This window comes from Saccopteryx leptura, chromosome 2 (genome assembly GCF_036850995.1).
Source record: "Saccopteryx leptura isolate mSacLep1 chromosome 2, mSacLep1_pri_phased_curated, whole genome shotgun sequence".
Classification (NCBI taxonomy): domain Eukaryota; kingdom Metazoa; phylum Chordata; class Mammalia; order Chiroptera; family Emballonuridae; genus Saccopteryx; species Saccopteryx leptura.
The window spans coordinates 24,404,058-24,424,733 of record NC_089504.1 but is presented as its reverse complement, the minus strand read 5'-3'; the positions used below and the strand labels follow the sequence as shown (position 1 = coordinate 24,424,733).

Genomic DNA, 20,676 nt, shown 5'->3' with positions numbered 1-20,676 from the left:
AGGAGACCAACACTTCAGTTCCGCTTGGTCTTTGTGAATAAGCGGCTACTTAAGGGCTGGAAGACAGAATGTACAGGACAGGCCATGAGACCACCCAGAGAACACATTTATATTTCATATAACGTGTGTTATTTCTCATGAGCTTGAATGTAAACATCAGAGCTTTCCCCAAACTTGTATGCATCTGACATCATAGTTATTCCCCATTACTCAAATAAAAATTCACACTTTAGCCTGACCAGGCGGTGGCGCAGTGGATAGAGCATCGGACTGGGATGCAGAGGACCCAGGTTCGAGACCCCGAGGTCACCAGCTTGAGCGCTGGCTCATCTGGTTTGAGCAAAGCTCACCAGCTTGGACCTAAGGTCGCTGGCTCGAGCAAGGGGTTACTTGGTCTGCTGAAAGCCCACAGTCAAGGCACATATGAGAAAGCAATCAATGAACAACTAAGGTGTCGCAACGTGCAACAAAAAACTGATGATTGATGCTTCTCATCTCTCTTCGTTTCTGTCTGTCTGTCCTTGTCTATCCCTCTCTCTGACTCTCTCTGTCTCTGTAAAAAAAAAAAAAAAAAAAAAATTCACACTTTAAGTTATATATAAAAAGCTGGTCAGAGAAAATTATGGACCTAAATGTGACAGCCACATGTCTGGAATTATATCTATAGTTCCTACCCTGACTGCTGCTTGCTAGCAGTCCAGACTTCAGTTTCCTCACCAGTAAAATGGGAGTAAAACAGTACCAATCACATCAATAACTTTGGGCAGTGCCTGGTACACAGAAGACTTCCAAGAAGAGTTTTATGATTGTGGTTATTGTTACAGTTACCAGTATGTTTTAAGAAAAGGCTTAGAAAACCTTAACAGAATTACAGATGAGTCACTCTTCTGCAGCTGCTGTGACCCTGAAATAAATGGCGGAATATGCATTATGAAATTGCTTTCTAGATGGGATGTTTTTCATAGTTGCCTCCTTAGATTTAAAGTTTCTTTTACAACATCGGAGTTCAGGAATTAGCTTTCCATAGTCAGCTGTGATTTCAAAATAAACAAAGGCCATCATTAGGTGTACTGGGTAACAAACAGTAAAGTGACAAGTATTACCATAAAAGCATTTCCTTTTTTTCCTTCCTGGGGAGTAAAATTGTCACACAGCCAAAGCCCACCACATTGGTAGAAATGAGTTTTGCAAAAAGATCTGGGTTAAGCGAATTGCCATTTACCACGATGTTCATTCTTACTGTTTCAATTCGATGTTTTCTGTGTGGGTTTTAAACTGGGCTTCCCCTGGAACAGCAAGCTCCTTCCTTCTTCCCGTCATCATCTTCCGGTTTCTTTCATAAGGAATGTCCCAGTGTCAGCCACTCATCCAGCACCCCAGCTTATCTCCTGTAAATAATGTCGTTTGGATGTTCTTCAGACTTATTTCACCAGGCAGGGTATTTCTCATTTCTGAACTAGACTTATCCTAAAGAGTCGTCTCATCGCATTCCCCCAACGCCGGGGCCAGCAGAGGGGATGGAAGGACCTGGGACCAGCCCTGGGAGTGGGGGTCACAGCTGCACACAGCACCGGCCCATCACGCTGAGCCTGACAGCGGGATCCTCCCTTTTACTGAGAGGAAATGAAACTGAACATGCAAGTCTGAGCTCATTTCTTTCTGAGCTCACGTCAGTGACCTGTGAGCTAATTTTTTTTTTTTTTTTTTTTGATGTTTGCAACCTCATTCCAATGCTGCATAAGGAAAGGTCATGGAAGGAGGCCTGGGCCAAGGCATGTCATCTGGTGGGCGTCTTTGTTCAGTTTGGTTTGTTTTTTAAATAAGAGTGGGTGCTGGCTTTTTCTTTTGAGAAAAGTGTAGAAACAAAGGCTCTTTGATTTAAGATCTCAGACACCATGTACATGGAATATACTAACCACCAAGATCATAACGTGTGACCAGATTTTAAGTTTCTAAACTTCTGGAATCCTCGTCCTTGGCTCTTTAGAACTGAGTCCCATTCATACAGGGGTGTTTGGGCCGCCAGGGATGGCAACAGCTGTGCTCTGAGGACATGAGGCCCCCTGCTTGGGTTCCCCTGGGCTAGAGGAATGAGCTCTTTCCCTCTGCCCCCATCCACACAGCCTGTCCCCAATGCCCCAGGGAAACCATCTTGCTTAGGAAATCCAGGAGTGCAGCCAAGACAGGGCTTGCTTTCTTAGGTCCACAAAGTGCTTTAACTATTTATACTAAATAAACAGGAAACGTAAATTCACATTTCCTAGTTTTCTCTTCCACTCACAATGGGGGACAGCATTTACTCATTTGGAGTGAAATTCTCTGCTCCTTAGTCTGCCTGGCAACGCTTGCAGCCTGTGAGCAGCACTGCCACCAGTGTGACCCGTGCTTCTCCGAGGCCTGGGGCTCCTCAGCTCCCCTGCTGTGTGCTGCCTGGCGAGGGGGAAGGCTTGTGGATCCGCCTAATTCCTAAAGGTTCAAGAGAGCAGCTTTCTCTCCTTTTCTGACTAATAATAATAGTCAGAATTATTGTGACTAATAATATTTTAAAATTAATTGATGCTTATGGTAGAAGAAAATTGGAGAATAATGACAAGAATCAAAGTGACTCACGATCCTAACCCCCTATCTGCCTTCGTGCACAGATGTGCGTGAAAGATAACACTGGGTTTATATTTGTATTTATATTTGTTTCCTATTGCTGTTGTGATAGATGAGCACAAATACCACGGCTTAAAACAACACAAATTTGTTACAGCTCTAGAGGTTAGCAATCTATATAATGTGTTGGTCATGGATTGAACTTTACCCCCTCTCAATTTCATATGTTGACGTCATAACTGCCAATGGGGATGGTATTTGGAGGTGGATGTTCTGGGAGGTAATTAGGGTTAGATGAGATGAGAATGGGGTCATGCAGGAGGCTGCCAGCATTCCATGGCTCCTGGCCCCTTCCTCCATGCAGACCTACAGCATAACATCTTCAACTCTCTCTCTCTCTCTCCTTTTCCCTCTCCCTCCCTCTTCTAAGGACCCTTGCGATGACACCAAGCCTAGCTGGATAATCTAGATAGTCTTCTCATCTCCAGGCTCTTATATTAATTACATGTGCGAAGTCCTTCTGCCATGTAAGGAAACATATTCACAGATTTGGGGAATTGGTATTTAGGCATCTTTGTGGAAGCTACCATCCCGCCTATCACAAAACTTACTCGTGGGCCTCCGATTCTGACGGAGTTTTGACCGTGTGCCATGCATATACTTCTGCTTTCTTTCCTACAGCTAATAAGGGGTGAACCAGAATTTGATCCCAGGAAGTCCAGGTCTGGAACCTGCACTCCTAAAACAACTGCAATATATCTTATTTTTAAATCTTAATATGTTTTTCCATGACTCTATAAATCTGACTAAAGCATGATTTGTAATGGCTGAGTAAATACTCCATCATCTAAATGAGCCATAACTCCTTTAACCATTATTCTGTAGTCAGATATCTTGGTTGTTAACACCTGTGTAATTATTATTTTATTTATTGGAATTTTCCCTCCCCAAGTAAAACACTGATTTGTTGTTTCTTCTTTAAGCAATTGTTGGTTGATTCCTGTATGTGGTTGAACCTGCAACCTTGGTCTGCCAGGACCACGCTCTAACCAATTGAGCTAGTGGCCAAGGCTCCACTCGTGTATTTATTGAAAACTACAATGGTGAAAGTTTTGTGCCTGTACTTAATTATTTGCTGAACTTGTGAAGTCCCTTGGGAGCTGGTTAACTGGTAGAAACTCGAGAATGGTATTTCACAGATTTTTCCTTAAGATGTAATAGGAATTCTATGAAGTGAGGGGCTCTGGTTAAATCAACTTGAGAAATGCTGCATACCCATCCTTGAATTAGAGATTCACAATCACATTCCTTGGAGAAGTCCACTGGTAAAGAAATCTCTCTCTCTCTCTCTCTCTCTCTCTCTCTTTCTCTTTTAAAGATTTCTTTAACCCAGTGTTTCCCAAGCTTATGTGATCAATGACTTTCTGTTTGCAGCACTGAATACTACCTTACAAAACTTAGGTATTGGGCATAGTTTGGGGATTACAGCTTTGGAATCATCTCAGCCAAGTGAAGCTGGTTACCCTTAAACACTTTTAAAAGCTTCAGTCTAAAATTACTCTAGGTGGAATAGTTTGCACAGAATCATGTTTATAAAGTTAACTGGAAACTATTTTCTACCCTACACTCAGAATTCTAGTTTAGCTTTGTTCTGTTCTGTTAGTTCCTTGTATCAGAGAGCTCGTGGGGTACCTGCTCCCTGCTCTGTAAACATCGGGTACCAGCCTTTGGCTAAGACCATGAGGTCTGCCCTGAGGTCTGTGTGACACTTTCTGTTCCTGTTGTTTCCCAGGGACAGTGACTGGGGTCCTTCAAGAGAGTCGTTTTGTAGAGTGTTCAGCCTTGGTGAGAAGCTAGACTGGCAGGATGTTGTTATTGAAAGTGGAGCTCACATTAAGTTGTCACCAGCCATTCACCAGGTGACTAAACAAAAATGAGAGTGAGGTGTGATGAGGCAGGTGGGGATGGTCACTGGGGGCCTGGGGAGGTGCTGGGTGAGGGTGTGACAATGAGCACCCGAGAGGACTGTCATTGGGGATTCTACTGGGGGTGTCCTCAGAGCTGAGAAATTTCAGCGGGCCCTGAGGCCATAGATGAGGAAGAGACAGACTTTCCCGACCTGTGGCACAGGCCATTTGCATCGCATTCTTGTAATGGTCCTCAAGGCCCAAACAATGGTGTCTATGTCCACCACTGGGGAAGAACAGTCGAAGTTTTTTCACCGTCCTAATCGCAAGCACTGTTGGCTGTAGACTTCTGAAGAAGAAGGTGGGTGTAGAACAGGTCCCTCTACAGCTTTGTAGCAGTCTGCGTGCTTCCTAGAATGGCACACAGCATTCCAGTGCATGGTTTGCACCACCCAGGGGATGGATGGGTGAGGGGAGTTGGTTGCAGATCACAGGGCCCAGCAGAGAAGCCTGGCCAAGCTGACTTCCCCAACACCAAGGGGATGGGTGCAGTGTCTCCTTTCTTTGGGGACCTGTGACAGCTTCTCCTGAGGTTCTGATGTGGGCTTGGTTATTTGTAATCACCGGTTCTCCTAAAGACCTTTCAGCTTTCTCTGTAAACAGCTGGTCCAGACCTGCTAACTCGTCTTTCTTTCCTGCTACTCGTGTGACCTCTAGTGTCTATGAATGGTACAACTTGCTCTAGGGATGGGTGGTTGTTGCTAGAATACAAAGAAATAAGCAGGAAATGTCTCTAATGTTTAATGCTTGACCACTTTTCTGTATTAACCCTTTGCCCTCTTTACAATTCTCTTTCAGCCTGCATCCCATCAGTGTAATTTAGCCGTAATCAACACGATTTGGGTTCCAGACCAGACCTAACTCTGCTTGTGACTAGCGAATGTAACTTGGGCTGGCATTAGCATATGACCCTCCATGGTCCAAACCGTTCCCAGACGTCATGATATCCACCCTGACTGCATCCCAAGGTTACTGTGAGGATCGAGTGATGTGAAGCCTGCAGATGCAATGCCATTTAAATGTGCTTGTTATATTACTGCAATGCTACTGAGCCTGTGATTCTGTGGACCAAGACGTTTTCATTTGTGTGCTTTGGTGAAGGCATTTAAACTCTTTCCTCAGATTTTATTGGGAATTATGTCCCCACCCACAAGCATTTAATACATGGCTGCTATGCACATTGCATAATGTACTTACTGGTGCATTCAACAAACTGGAGCTCCTGCCTTGTGCTAAATACCACAGTGGGTGCTGGGATCCAGCAGTGACCAGGACAGACAAGGTCCTGCCTTAATGGAGTTTATATCCAGATGAACTAAGGGGTCATAGAGGATAGAAATGGTCTTCACAGACTGTTTGGGGTTGCCTCTATTATCATGCCCATTTTACAGATGAAGGAACTAAGATAGGAAAACAGTCACTTGCCCATGTTTATTTGACTGCTAAGTAGTGGATGCAGACCCAAGCAGGCTGGCTCCAGGGCTTGCATGCTCAGCTCTGTGCTAAATTGGTTCTCAAACCTTCATTTTTAAGTCAATCTGAAATTGTAAAGATATATTTTAAGTACACAGAGGTGATATTAGCTTAGGTCTGGGATTCCTATAAAATATTTCAGTATTGGAAGGGAGGGAGGAAGGGGGGGGAAGAAGGATAAAGCAGGTGTGGTAAAGGCTTGATAAATGTTTAATGTCAGAGGCGGATTAAAGTCGGTTGAAGCCCTGGGTGCAGAAGAAAATATTGGGCCCCTTAAAAAAGAGAGAGAGACAGGGAAAATAAAAATACATGATAACCATAGTTTTAAATAAATAAAAAAATATTATGTACTATTAATGTTAAAATTGCACACATGAAACCAAACTTGGTGTCATTAGAAAAAACTGTAAAGTTGGGGTTTGGCAGGGCCCTCAGAAGTCGGGGCCCAGGGCGCACGTGTAGTGCGCCTGCCATTAAATCCGCTTCTGTTTATGTAATTGATGGGGAGCCATTTTAGCATTCCCTAATTTCCATAATGAAAAATAGAGATCATTGCTGGGTGAATAGGAACTTTGAAATATTGCTTACCTTGCTGTTAATATCAAAAGACTCTTTGTAAATGATCTGGGTACTGTAGGGCAAGGCAGTGAGCTTCCCTAAGTTACTGATGTGCTAGTAGCTCTTGCAAACGGGGTGCCCTGTTCTGTTTATTAAGAAACAGCTTCCCTGCTAATTGCCAAATGTGATGGCCATGGTTTTTCTTTGGATCAATAAGGGTTTCTCTTCTGGCCAATTATATTTGAGAGAAATAGCAAAATGCCCGAGTTAGAAGGGACTTCAAAGACCACTTTTTCCAAAATTCTCATTTCATAACTAAGAGAACTGAGGTGATCAGCCCAAGATTAGCCCAAGATTAGAGTGGGAATATTAAATGATTGTCTACAGCCAACCACACAGCTAGTTCTTGGAAAAGCAGGAATTCAAACCTGGTTTCCTGAATTCTAGGGCGATTTCCAGCTCCCATCAAAAGCAGCTGTGCCCAGAAAGGGGCTCTACCAGCCCACCGGGAGACACGGACCCCAGGCTTCCCTTGGAGGTCCAGCTGTGTGAGGCAGTTGCCAAGTTAAAAGTCTGCGGGATAAGACAAAGAAAGATGAGTCACCTTCAGCTGTGGACTGGAAGGGGTCAGATGGGTCTCGACTCTAATGTTGGCAATCTCCAAACTGTGGACCTGAATGGTCCCACTTATTTCTGTGTGTGTATGTTTCACATTCTTTATTCACGGGCCCTTTGTTTCCCACAAGGGACAAAGTTGGAACAATCATGACTGTTATACCCAAAGATGCTTCTCGGAGGTGTATTTGGGGCTCTGTGATGTCAAAACCCATTCCTCAATGGGCCCAAGGTCAGGGCCAGGCATTCTCCAAGAGGGGGGGATGCAGAAGGTCTCGGCGCAGGCCCCCACGGACCTGGTCTCCTTATCTGAGAACTCCTCTAAGGCATTTCCAGAGTCCGCATCTCACGTTTCCCAAGTCCAGTGCGCGCCTTGCCGCCCAAACCAAAGCTGTCCTCGCTGGCATTCATTCCTTAAGGTTTGGGGGAGGGTGTCTCAAACCCAATGCTGTAGAACCACAGCAGGTAAGATCAGTGAATGAAGCCGGCCTCTGTAAGACTGGGGGACCTGGGAAATGCAAACCTAGTTCTCACTCAAAGGTTTTACAACCCTGCACCCTCCGTGCCCAAAGCCAGGGCAGGTCAGATGACCGGTGGCCTTTGATAGAGAAGAAAGAACCTGGTGAGGAAACCAGGAGACCTGGGTCCCCTCACCGGCTCCCAGTGACCTGAGCACACCCTGCCTTTGCAGAACCTCTGCTTTCTTCGTCTGTGAAAAGTGGCTCTCCAAGGCTCCACCGCGCGGTCACCTCAGGGTCTGATTCTCTGATCTGTGATAGAATACATGTCCCCCAAAACAGCTGGATCCAGTGTCTGTCTGTCTGTCTGTCTGACATGTCTTTGCAAAGTGCCCAAAGGCTACTCAGGTCAGACTTTTTTTAGCACTGGGGTCCTTGGGGTCCTTGTTGGATGGTTTGTGACATTATCCTTAAGCGCTTCGATCCTGTAATACCATTTCCTGCATGTAAGCATCGTTCGGGTACCACTAAGTCAGAGGTTGCTTTTTTTTTTTTGCCAGTTTTCTGCTCTTTCTGAAAGCAGTCACGAGCAGACAAGCTTAGAAAGGGTGTTCTCTTCGTATTGTTTCAGGGAAAATAGAGAAAGTCAGACCTCCTCCATCCCCCACACCTGAAGGCCCCAGCTCGCAGCCTGACTTAGCCCCTGAAGAGGCTGCCGGATCCCAGCGGCCCAAGAATCTGATGCAGACCCTCATGGAAGACTATGAGACACACAAATCTAAAAGGCGCGAGAGAATGGATGATAGTAGTGTAAGTTTCTTCTCCTTTCCTCTTTCACTTCTCCGCGGGCGAGCGTCCGCTGGGCGCGCGGTGTTCCGGCTCAGGCCCAGACGCGTCCACCGCTGTCCGCCAGCAGCCCGGTTCCAAAGCCTGTTTTCAAGGGTGTGGTTTAACATGCCTGGACTCGGGGTTGGGTTTTTGCCTTGTTTCTCAAAAAACACTGATCATGCAAGGAATAGGTCTTTTTGCTGCCAGCTCTAGCTTGAGCCCATCGGCAGTGTTAGTGCATGAGATGTTTGGTGGGTAGGAAGACACCAGGCGAGAAGGGAAGGAACACACAAGGACCCTGGAGGCATCCCAGGCACCAAGGAGCTGATACCTACCACTGCCGGCCTGCTCTGTAGGATCGTATTTCTCTAGAGAACTATGACAATACCTCTCCTTCCCTGTCTGCAGTCCCAGTCTAAATGGTACTCAGTGCTCAGAAAGACTGAGTGTGTACAGTTTGGCAGCAAAGAGCCATTTAAAATGACAGTTACAAAACCATATGGCAACCCTGCTACCCCCAGCCTTAAGAACTTTGCACCTGATGTTCACATTAACCATGGAGGAAGTCATCTGCTCTGTGGTTTCCTTCTCCAGTAAAATATAAGGGCCGTTACTCCAGACAGGAGCTGGGGATCAGCCTCGGGTCCACGCCAAGCTCCTACGAGTCTGCTGGTCTCCATCTCTTAGAATTTAATGAGGTGACCCTCTCTTCTCCCTGGTTACACTTAGGTCACAGATAGCTTGGGTCAGGGGAAGATGCCACCCAGTTTACCTGGGACAGGCCTGGTTTATGCTTCTTGTCCTGGTGTTATTATTAATAGCATCCCCTCTCACTCTTAAAAGTGCCCCAGTTTGGATGATCAATTATTTGGTCACCTTAAACTTGAATGCTGCAGGGATCACAGTCAGAATGTCGTCGACCGTCATATCCTGGTTGACTGAGTTAAAGGATCCCTGCAGCTGATACTCAGTGTTGCCTTCACAATATTTGATAGTAAAGAAAGCGAGCACACAGGCTCTCTCCTGGGTCTCCACCTAAGCTCCGTGGAGTCCTGGCTCAGCTCTTCTGTGGGGCGGAGCGTTGCTGAGCTGTGTTGCGGTCGCACGGTGGGATGGGGTCTGGCGCTCCGCGGCCTGGGCCACTGCCGGACCTCCTTCCCTGAGCCCACAGGACTTTTCCTTGCACTGAGTAACTTTAGCCGGCCCTTCTTTGCAGCCCCACTTAAAAGACGGAGTTTACCTTTAGGTATTTTCCGGAGTCTGTGACCACTTTGAAGCCTAGTGCTGGAAAGAATAGCTTGTTTCTTTTCTCCAGTGATTCCACGCCCTGCATCCATCAGCAGCTTCGGGGAAGTTGGCTGAGTGGACCCCTCGCGTTCCGGCGTGGAGAGGAAGAACAGATGGAACCACTTTGCATGTGCGCCATGCGAGTGTTTTCTAAGCACCCTTTACATGTCCCCGGTGTGTGCCTTTTGTGTTGAAGTGCAGATATTGAAGGCAAAAAAAAATACAGAATGGAGAGCCTGTTCTTACCTCATTTCATAGGCGGAGGCTGCCAGAGCCTCTTTCTTGCAAACCCTAACACTCAGGCAGCCCCCGGGCGAATGCCGGCGGGTTGGGTTTCCTCCTCGCATTAGGGCAGCTGCTCGGACTCAGATCTGTAAATGCTGATCGCTCTGCATGAAACGATGACGTGGCAGCCTCCCGTCTCTATTTTTTCCGAGTAAATATACATTTCGTATAAGGAAGAAACCTGCAAACTAATCGGGCTGTTACTAGCCCCGGATCTTGGATTCAAGGCCAAGTGTTTCTGCACTGTTACTGATATTACAAGAAAACCAAGTTTGTTGTTGTTGAAAATTCTTAGGAACAGAACACAACAAAATCTATCTAATCCATTGTAGCGCATTTAAGAAACCCGGATCTGGAATAAAAGCATAGTTAGATTGCTTTGAAAGCAAATATATGATCAGAGTCCCCTGTTACAAAGTCTCTTACCCTTCTTGATCCAGGGGGTCTTTCTGTTGTGTCTGCATCAGTCACTGGAGAATACATTGAAGTTCACCTACTGGCATGAACAAGCCTCCATTTGTTTTCCTACCTGATCCGTGGCCCCTTCTTTAATTGCCTCTGATACCAGAAGGTTAAATAAGAACAGGTGGAGCGCTTGATGCTTGAGTTGTGTAACTGGCTTCCCTGCCCCCGGAAGCTGTAGTTCTGTTCTGGCTCCATCCACGCCCACTATTCTCTGGGCAAACTCTGGCTTCTTAGAGTCTCCAATCTCTAAGAACGGCACATGGCTCACTCGGGTCCTGTGTCACCCCGGCACCAATATTGGTGGGACCGCCTGCCAATATGCCTTCCAAAAAGTCCCTCACACATGACCGAGACCTGACCATGTGTTTGTCCACAGGAAGTAGCAAGCTCTTTCTGAATTGAACAAAAAACAATTCTTATTTGCTGTGCTTCCTAAGGAGAAGGCAGACTTAAAAACAGAATAGGGTGGCCAGGATGTGTGCATAGTGATACGTTAGACATGATGGTAATGAATGAGCTTGGAGGACAGAAGGGAGAGGAGACAGAGAAGCCCCATGAAGCTGTGCCCAGTGTTCATGAGTGACTCTTGCCAACCTACCTGAGAAAACTGACCTTTGCCATCAAAACAGGTGTGGTGTCCCCCACCCCAGAGCAATAGTGGTCTCTGGGGACCTACCCCTAGATCAGGGCCCTGACATAGTTCCACTTTGTGAAAAATCACATCTGGGACAGGCAGGGAGGCCTCTGGCTTATGGGATCCCTGCCAGGGGTGATGTGGGGGACACTGGACAACATTTTGGGCTTCTCTTGTTCCTGAGTTGTCCCTCTCTTCTGCTGGAAACCAGGGGAGGGCTCAGAGAATGACAGATGATGATGAGTTAAATCAGGAACTCTCTCTTGGAACATCGACCTGGGAGTCACTGTATCGGTGATGCTGAGTTGCCTGTGGGTATTCTGCTCGTTTTGCAATTGGTGAAAAACTCAATGACGAAGAACCAGGACGAGCCCCTTCTCTCAAAAAGTTGCCCCCAAATGGCCATCCTAGTTACCACCTTGGAGCGTGAGCCCACAGCCTGCACTTCCCCACCCCCTGGGCCAGCTTCCTTGTTCTGCATGGTGTAGTCCCCAACAGTGTCTGTGCTCGAGCCTTCAACCGGGCCCCACTTACTAAAGCGCCCCTCGGCTATCTGCGGGTGGGAGGGTTGCGATCCCCACCCCCTACCCTGGACTGGTTAGTATCCTACAGAAGGCCTTAGTGAGGACCCTTAATCCTCTGTGGGGACACAGCGCTGCACTGGGCCACACAGTGGGTGAGTGGAGTGCGGGGACTGAGCCCAACCCCATCGCTCCCCTCCTGCCCAGTGCTTCTGTGCAGTGGGCACACCACACAACAGGTGCAGCAGCCCTGCTCTTATTGTGGTCTCTCCTACCTGAAAAGCTTGTGTGGAAATGTCCCCTTCTCTGGGCCTGATGCCGTCTCTGGTCCGTCACGCAGCACGAACTAGACTGGTGAGTCAGTGTCCTAAAGGGTTTCTTGGTGCCATGCAAAAGAAGGCTATTGAGACAAGTGTTTTTCTGGCCAGTTGTTCCCCCAACTTGACCTGAGCCTCAGAAGACGGTGGGCCCTCAAGTCGGTGATGTTCGTGAGCTTGGTGGGTTGCCTTCCCTTTCTTGACTGAAAGGATGCTGGCATGAGTCTAAATGACAGCCCCGCCCTCACTGCTAGCACAGGATCCACTCTTGGTGGGTTTTTCCTATATTTCTCTCTCCCTCTCACCCCAAGAACAGGTGTTGAGAGGACTGTCAGATGTCCCTCCCTGTCTTGAACTAAGAGAAGGTCTCATCCATTCCCCTGGGTTAAGTCAAAGTTGGGACAAGCAGTTACTGCTTCTCTGAAGAATTCCGGGCACATGCTTTTCTCTAACCAGGACACCCCTTTGGGAGCTGTGGCTGTACTCTCACTGAAGGAAAGCCTATCTGCTTCCACCCTCCACCCCCGGCCCCCGCAGCCCAGGCTCTACAGGAGCTCGGGCACCATCAGTGATGGAGCCTCCTGCTTCACTCACACCCCAGGAAGGTCCAGAGGGGAGGAGAGCTCCAGCTTCCTCCACTCAGAGCCGTCAGCCTGATCATGACGGGACTGGGATTTCTAAGTGCTACATATAAGAAGCAGTCAGTGATCACAGGTATAGATGACCTCGGTGGTTACCAAGGCCAAACACCAGTCATGCCTCCGATGCCCTTAGAAGTATAAATGCAAGGTTATTAAATTCTAGAGGTGGCTGTCCAAAGTTGGTTCTTCTATCTCATTTCCCATAACCAGGACTTTTTTTCCCCCGGAGCTCTTCTTGCAGTGACTTTTAGTCTCCTATAGGAAGTAAAAGATCATTTTAATTCCTACACGAGCACCCCAGCTGTCCCGGGCCTCAAGGTAGTGATTAGAGGGGCTGTGTGGTTTCCTCAGGCCTCCTCACTAGGTGTTTTATTTGTTCATTTTAGAGAGGAGAGGGAGAGACAGAGAGAGAGAGAAGGGGGGAGGAGCTGGAAGCATCAACTCCCATATGTGCCTCGACCAGGCAAGCCCAGGGTTTCAAACCAGCAACCTCAGCATTTCCAGGTCGACGTTTTCTCCACTGTGCCACCACAGGTCCCTCAGGCCTCCTTTAGGTCAGTTTCAGAGTATCAGCCTGCAATAAACTTGCATTCGAATGACCTTTAACTATAGTTAGGATCTCTTTTTCTAAGGACAGCAGGCTACAAGACTGCTTTGGGGTTCAAAAAAGCCTACAGGAAGGGAAAAATCTCTTTATCTACAGATGTATATAGATTTTAGCAAATCCAAAATGGCCATCAAGGACCTTGCTGTGAGCACCTGTCTGCATACCAATGGGTTGGGGGAATCTTGTTAATTCAAAGCACAGAAAATGGAAGCAACAAATCTTGAATTAACAAAGTATGGCTTATCTGATATTTTTATTAAATAATAATAGGGCATCTATGTGCTTCAAAAGATACAGACTTCTAAATAAACTAATATCAGATAAAGCAAGTCTTGGCATGGGTGTATCATGGGCTGCTGGGATTCCGTGAGTGTGTCTCTGTCATGTACTAACCCTGGTCTTTTCCCTCTCTGCCAGTACACCTCTAAGTTACTGTCTTGCAAGGTGACTTCCGAGGTACTATTCAACTCGTGTGTCTTGGTCTTGCTGCATGCCTGGCCCAGGTGCATGCTGGTGTGGTTTGCCATTTCCTGGTGGGCTGAATGAGAAGGGCAAGAAAGCAGTTGGTCTCCATATTGTTTTCTTCCTGCCATTTCTGAACTGGGGGGCTGCCTCAAAGTGCTGTGGTGTGCACGCAACGGCGACCCACCCCACGGCGCTTTGATGTGCCGTGTGCTGCGATCTGAGACTTGTCCGGCTCCGGGATGTGGAAGACGTATGCATTAGAGGGCACAAAAGTGGATTTTTTAAAAAAGTTTCCTCAGGCACAGATAACAAATATACCCTAGTCTGGTTAGAAAATAATGCAACTCAGGAGAATGGAGTCCTTTGTTTATCTTAACACAAATCCAGAGAGCTCCATGTCATAACAGCAGGATAAGTTTTGCCCAAAGTGAGCCACCCCAGCTTTCCTTCTTACCCAGTGGTTAACTCTGCATCTTTGTTCTGGAAGCTTCTTTAAGCACTGAGTTTCTCCAAAAGTTTTCTTTCCCCTTTTACACAACTTCCTTTTACCCAAATTTCACAAACTTGTGCTGTGAAAAAGCACATTTTTTAAATTTTCCCTATTTTTTCATATCTTCTGTCCTGTTTTTGCTGTGAAAAAGCGTAGTGTTTTTCATATTCTTATTTCTATAGTATTGTATTTACTTTTTTAAAAGGGTTATTTCAGCTATACAGCAGTGTGGGGAGCATCATCCATTCATGTGCTCAGTTAACAGCTTATCGAGCACCCCCTCTCTCAGGCCCTCCTCGGTTCTGAGAATAGAGCTGTCAACAAAACAAAAGTCCCCGATGTCATGGGGCAGGCATTCAACTGTGCCAAATCAGATGACATAATAAAATAATAATCCCCATCTCTCCAGCTTTGTCCATTCTTATCATTTCATAAACTTGCTTCATATTTTAAAAGGAAATTAATTTTGCAAACAGAACGCAAGCCCTCCTGTTGTATCTCCCTGTTCCCATCTCTCCCTCTCCTGGAAGGTAACTATCCTTGAGTTTGGTGTTCATCAATTTCATGCATGTTTTTATACTTCTACTATGTAGACATAAATAATATGTGCTGGTTTTGCATGTTTTAGGGCTTTCTGCAAATGACATCATGTTGTAGTATCTTCCACTCCTTACTTTATTTCGTCTGCACTGTTTTTAGAGGTGTCCCTATGGATAGTTATGACATTAGGCCACTCATTATAACTGCTGTATAGTATTCTGTTGAATGAACATATCACTGTTTATTCATCTTCTTAGTGATAGAAATGTAGGTTGTTTCTCTTAAAAAAATTCTTGTTGCCATTACAAACAATGCTTGGCTGGATATTATTATACATATCTCTCTGTGCACCTATGGGAGAATTTCTCTCACTATCTAGAAAGAGAAAGTGGTTATAGGGCTTACACTCACTACATGTTGCAAATTATTCTTCCAGTTGGTTGTGCTTACCCATAGCACAATATATATTTTTAAAATCTCTATATTTAGCCAAAGAATTATAGTTAACTACATATATTTGTAAGCTGATGATTATCAGCAATTTTCTTTCATAAGTAAGTTTTGTTATCTAAAACCTCAGTGCAGTTCAAAGAAGCTAGCAGAACATTTCTGGAAAATGGAATCTCTCCGTATCGATAACTATAGGTCCAAGAGCACGTGAGCTTTGACTATGAGTTGAATGTACACGCAGAACCTCACAACCTTTCATTTCTTCCTCCCTCCCAGAGTCCCACTTGTTAAAATTTCCCCTCTCGTTAGATGCTGTAGAGGGAGGACAGGGAGGAACAAAACGGACAAGTTGGCTTGTCCATGAACATCCATGAACTCTGCATAATTGTTTTTTTCCCTCTCTCTCAGGTCCTTGAGGCCACACGGGTTAATCGAAGAAAGAGCGCCCTGGCCTTGCGCTGGGAGGCGGGGATCTATGCCAACCAGGAGGAAGAGGACAATGAATAAACTTCCTTCCACCCAGGAAACTTTATTGGTGCTTGGGTTACCAAGAAACCAAGCAATCCACTCATCAAAGCATTTTAATGGACTATTTATTAAAGTGCAAACAATTCAACAATCCTTCCATAGACCAGGAGCTGCAATAAACAGTGATGAAAAACAAAGTGAAAAGAAGTCCGCCCATTAAACTCCAACACCCAGGAGTCCACAGAGAAAGGATTGTTTTGTGTGTGACTCCAATAATCGCCTGGCTTTGGACCAATCCACAGCTGATCTGACAGAACAAAGAAGATAGAAGCAAATCAACATGGTTGCTACAGGCAGAACTGAGACCAGCCGTGCTGGGTGGTGAGGAAACAGTGGCGATGGGGCCATTTAGGGAGCAGTAGAGCCCAAGCTGGGGCAATCTACATGGCATAGGATATTCTCCGCACCTGTTTCCTTCCTGGCCACTGCTCAGCATCCGAGAGGTGTTGGGTTAACTCCATTTACTCCAGCAGCCATAAAATGAATGATATGTCTCTCTCTGCTTGCCAAGAAGAGGCAGTTATGATTCCAATTCTCTTATATTTAATTGTTTTTAATCGGGAGCAATGAATGATCACAGTACATAAAATCCATATTTTCAAGGCAATGTTTCTTCATGTTGCAAACACAATCTATTCTGCATTAGGAGGTTGAGAAAGGGGGAGAAAGCCAAACCAAATGGGTTATTTTAGCTTTAGGATCTTGTCTGCTTATTATATTGACTGATCTGCAGGTTAGGAGAACACGTTTTTGCAGTTACGTTTCTTCATATGAAAACTATATTTAGTGGACAACAACTATTTTTGTGACGGGATAGGGGAATATATACTTGTACAAAGCCTGTACACATTGGACAGCCTGGTTCAAGAGGGTAGGGGTATTTTTAGAGTGGCAATAATTGGGGGAAAAACAGAGCAAACGCTGCCTTAGAAAGGAAGGTGACAAGAAATAAAAAAGGGTTTATATTTTATATCATAAAGTGGACCTTAAGGGAAGAATCAGAGATTATTTTGGATCAATCAGAAGTGAAACATTAAAGAAAGGTCATGAAGGTAGAGAAGGGAGGGACAAAGAGTGGGGAAAATAAGGACGTAAGAGATATTTTTGCTGAGTAACCAGTGTTTTTCAGGATGATACAGAGAAATATAGGATAGAATTTAAGTGCAGGCTTGGAATCAGCTACAAACCCCAAGGATAGTATGTGTGTGCATGTCTGTACAAGTGTGCGTGCACACACACTCAGACTCATACCTTGGTGCATTTGTGTAAAGCATGTATGCTCATGAGTTAAGGGTGTGCGTGTGTTAGGATTAAAATCCTAGAGTGATAATGGGACAAGGGTGTACAGTTATTTCCTCCAAAGCTGATAGCCAGCATCAGGAGTGAGTGAGAATTTCTTTTTTATGAAAAGGGATATAGAGGCGCTGAACTGATGCAGTATTTGTAATATTGAATTGATCTAATAACATGGTATCCGCATGAGTCACAAGTGCAGAGTTTTGAGCGGTTTTGTAATTTGACATTCAGGAAAGTACCATATTTATTCTCATGCTTTGTAGTCATACTTAGTATACCATAGAGGACACCAGCTTTACTCTTTCTGTCATTTAAAGCAATATGATAAGGGCATTCAATAATTGGGTGCCCTAAATTTCTGGATGAGAAAATTTTCCATTCTGGCCACGAGAAAAAAAACAACAAAAAACTGACCAGCATTCTTTCTATTTTTTCCTCTTGTTTTAAAACTGTGGTTTTTAAAAATAAGCAATAATTAAGTCAGACCTCACTAAAATTTATTTTCATTTTTATATGGGTGTGTCATAAGCTCTCATATGTTATTCTGACAAGTAGCAGTTCCACGAAATTTGTATGTAGACCTTACACACATTATCTTTGTTTCTTTTATTAGCCTAGTGTTGACTTAGGGGAAAGTTTATTCACAGACCAGTAATGGGCACAAGGTGAAAATGGAACTGTCTGATAACTTACAAGGATCCTTTAAAACTGCCAAGGGAACCTGCAATTTGACGCCAAATTCTACCGATAGGCAGTTGGTGCCATTCTGAGACGGTTAATGCTCCTGAACACTCCGAATGAATGTTCAACAACACGTACCAGCCGCTGGGGATATCAGACAGAGACTATCCCTACTGCAAGGAATTCGTGTTCGAGTCGGGGAGGCTGGCGTGGGGACAGACATTCTCAGGAAAATGAGATCTGGGTTAGATGAGAAGTCCTAGCAAGTGAAACGGGACAACCAAGAAGGATGCCTGAGGATTTCCAGGGTTCCCAAGGCAGGCACGTGGATGGAAAGAAATGGGGATGCAGCTTCATGTGGCCCCGAGAGCCAGTGCTTCTGTGAGTTGCACAGAAAAATGAGATGAGCTTCCTGTTTTCTGGACTGACTCCGAATCTGGTGAAGACCACAGACTTGATTTAAATCAGTGTTTTTCAACCACCAGTCCGCCAGAAATTCCACACTGGTCCACAAAAGAGTTAATCTAGTCTTCACACAACATCAGGGTGGTTAACTCTTTCACGGACCAGACCGGCAGGAAATGTCTGGCGGACTGGCACCGGTCCATGGACGCGCGTGGTTGAAAAACACTGATCTAAACAAACTCCTCCTTCATCTTTCCCAAGAGGAATCAGTCCTCGGGACTTCCCCGAAGGTTTTTGTTCCATAGAGAAGGAAACCCGTGTACCTACCTTCCACCGACACTTGAGAAGAGAATCTGCAGCTGAAAAGAAGGCTTAGGAGGCCACACAACCTGAGATCACTTGGGAGGCAGACACATGGGTCTCTGCAGCCCGTTGAACCAGAGGCGCTTAGCGCACTGAGCCCTTCAGCCCACGCTCCGTGTGTAGATGAGGCAACAAGTGCCGAGTTTCTGTGACTGCCCCGCCCTCTCTTCACTGACTGTGGCCCCTTCCTTTCTGAAGTTAGCTTGTTCTCTTATACTGCCTTCTGGCTAACTGTCGTCTATTTCCTCCTTCCACTCACTTCAAATCCTACTAACATGTAAATTGCAGTTCCCTTGGAAGAGCCAGATTTTCTCTGCGCTCTCTAGTTTTTTTTACTCATTCCAGAAACACCGGGCCACTGCTTTGTACATAGCACCGTGCTAGGCTCTAGGATCCCAAGTGAAGCCCTATTTAACTTGATGAAGATGTAACAGCCCTGGAGGAAAGTCATCCCCATCTAACGCTTCAAGAGGAAGAGGCTGGTGGGAAACCCCGCCTCCAATGCGCGTCCCCGCCCCCCCTCCAGTAGTATGCAAGCTTGTTAATCTCAACTATAAACAAATGTTTAGATTCTGTAGATGTTAAAGGCTTCCCTGAAAGTGTCCCATTCCGCAGTGTTTATAATAGATGTCCACTTCCCTCCGCCGCTGATGAACTACTGACATGCCTTGGCTTTCTCATCCAGAAATTATGGAAACAGGGTCTGTCAGTGGCAGGAGGCCAGGTTGTGTTCTCCTGGGATGACACAATGCAGTTTCCCTGCCTCTTCACACCCGTGCATGCCGCCCACCCTAGACAATGGCCTAGAAGCAGTATATTGATCAATGTCTGCCTATATCCACAATACACACATATAACGCCTAACAAGGAACGCTACAACAGTGTTGACTCTTGTCTCTGAAGACAAATAATTAAACATTTTTTTTCCAGCTAAAAATGGATGTAAAGAAGCTATGTATTGAAAAACAAAAATAGCCTAAGTGTTTAGAGATGGTGACTATATCCAATTTTAGTGACAACCAATTTTCTGAATTTTAAGCATTCAGTGAGTGAGCTGCCAATTTTGATTGTGTGTTGCTCTTTACCCAAATGACTTTTTTTTTTTTTTTTTTTTGAGGAGGAGGAGGAGGAGGGGGGAAAAGCAGCAATACTGTGTTTGAATATTATATTCTGTATCTGGCTCTCCTGTGTATGTTAACCACTTAAATGTCATTACTCTGCTTCGGTTTTATAGTGATTGTGAGGCATTCAATGCAAGTATACAATTATTTTCTCATTAAAACCCGGTGTGTGTTGTGTTTTTGTAGATGATGGCTGCTTGTTTGACTGGGGGGGGGGGGGGAGGTCAGAAGACTGATGAGCCCGTGGCATCCAGTGCCCCTGGTCTCTACTGGGTGGCAGAGTCGGCTTCTTGCCCATTTGGGCCAAGACAGCAACCCAGCTGGTGGGGCACTATTCACACAGGCTCCTTCTGCAATATGGTTTCCAGCTGCCCCAGACAGTAGCCAGAAACTCTGACAGGACCCACCGAAATGGCACGGGTGCGTCTTGATGAGGTAAGTAGACTTCAAGGTCAGTGAGATGGTAGGACAGCCAGTAAAACGCAAGCTTTCCATGTGGCCTTTAGGCTCTCGTTATTACGTTCCCAGCACCTGTAGCTGGCCCTCCACCGAAGAATAGAGAATTTCAGGCTTTCCTCCCTCTTCCGTCTACAGCTGCTTCGTGCCACATCTCCACCCCGTGCCCTCACCATGCCCCTGACCACCTGTTTCTGCTCTTCCTCACCCACCCCCACCCTGCCCCTCTTCCTACGGTCCCCCTCTCACCTGCCTCTTAATCTCTCCCCATTTATGTGACACCCCAGCCTTAGGTTGAAAGGAATGTGTGGAGTCCTTCATGCCAACATGCAGCTGCCAGTAGCGTTGTGGTTGGCTGTGGGTTCAGATGTCCTGGTCCTCGTTCTATCCATACTAACATCTGGGGCATTGGGCAGAGCCAGGTGAGTCGAGAAACACAGGGCTGAGATTTAGCGGGCAGAGCTGCTGGGCGCTCGGGCTGAGAAAAGCCGGGAGTTGGGACGTATGTGTAGTATGGTCCGAGTAGAAGGTGTTTTTGAGGGATTCTGTGGAGGCTTTTCCTGCAAAACCACCCATGTGAAGCATTAACCTCATGCGAAGCAGAATTTTTGATCTATGATGTAAAGC

The 20,676-nt window shown here is 45.8% G+C and overlaps 1 protein-coding gene across 5 annotated transcripts in view; it reads left to right on the top strand.

The window, feature by feature from the left end:
- PALM2AKAP2 (PALM2 and AKAP2 fusion) overlaps window positions 1-19,778 on the top strand; it is a 447,965-nt gene extending 428,187 nt beyond the window's left edge. For 2 of the 5 annotated variants that reach the window (XM_066367466.1, XM_066367470.1), the window contains 3 exons: window positions 8,301-8,479; window positions 13,672-13,710; window positions 15,608-19,778. In XM_066367466.1, coding sequence (XP_066223563.1) covers window positions 8,301-8,479; window positions 13,672-13,710; window positions 15,608-15,706 — 317 coding nt within the window. In that variant the 3' untranslated portion in view covers window positions 15,707-19,778. The remainder of the gene's footprint in view (window positions 1-8,300; window positions 8,480-13,671; window positions 13,711-15,607) is intronic. The other 3 variants (XM_066367467.1, XM_066367469.1, XM_066367468.1) reach the window with 2 other exon arrangements.
- Window positions 19,779-20,676: the final 898 nt, after the last annotated feature.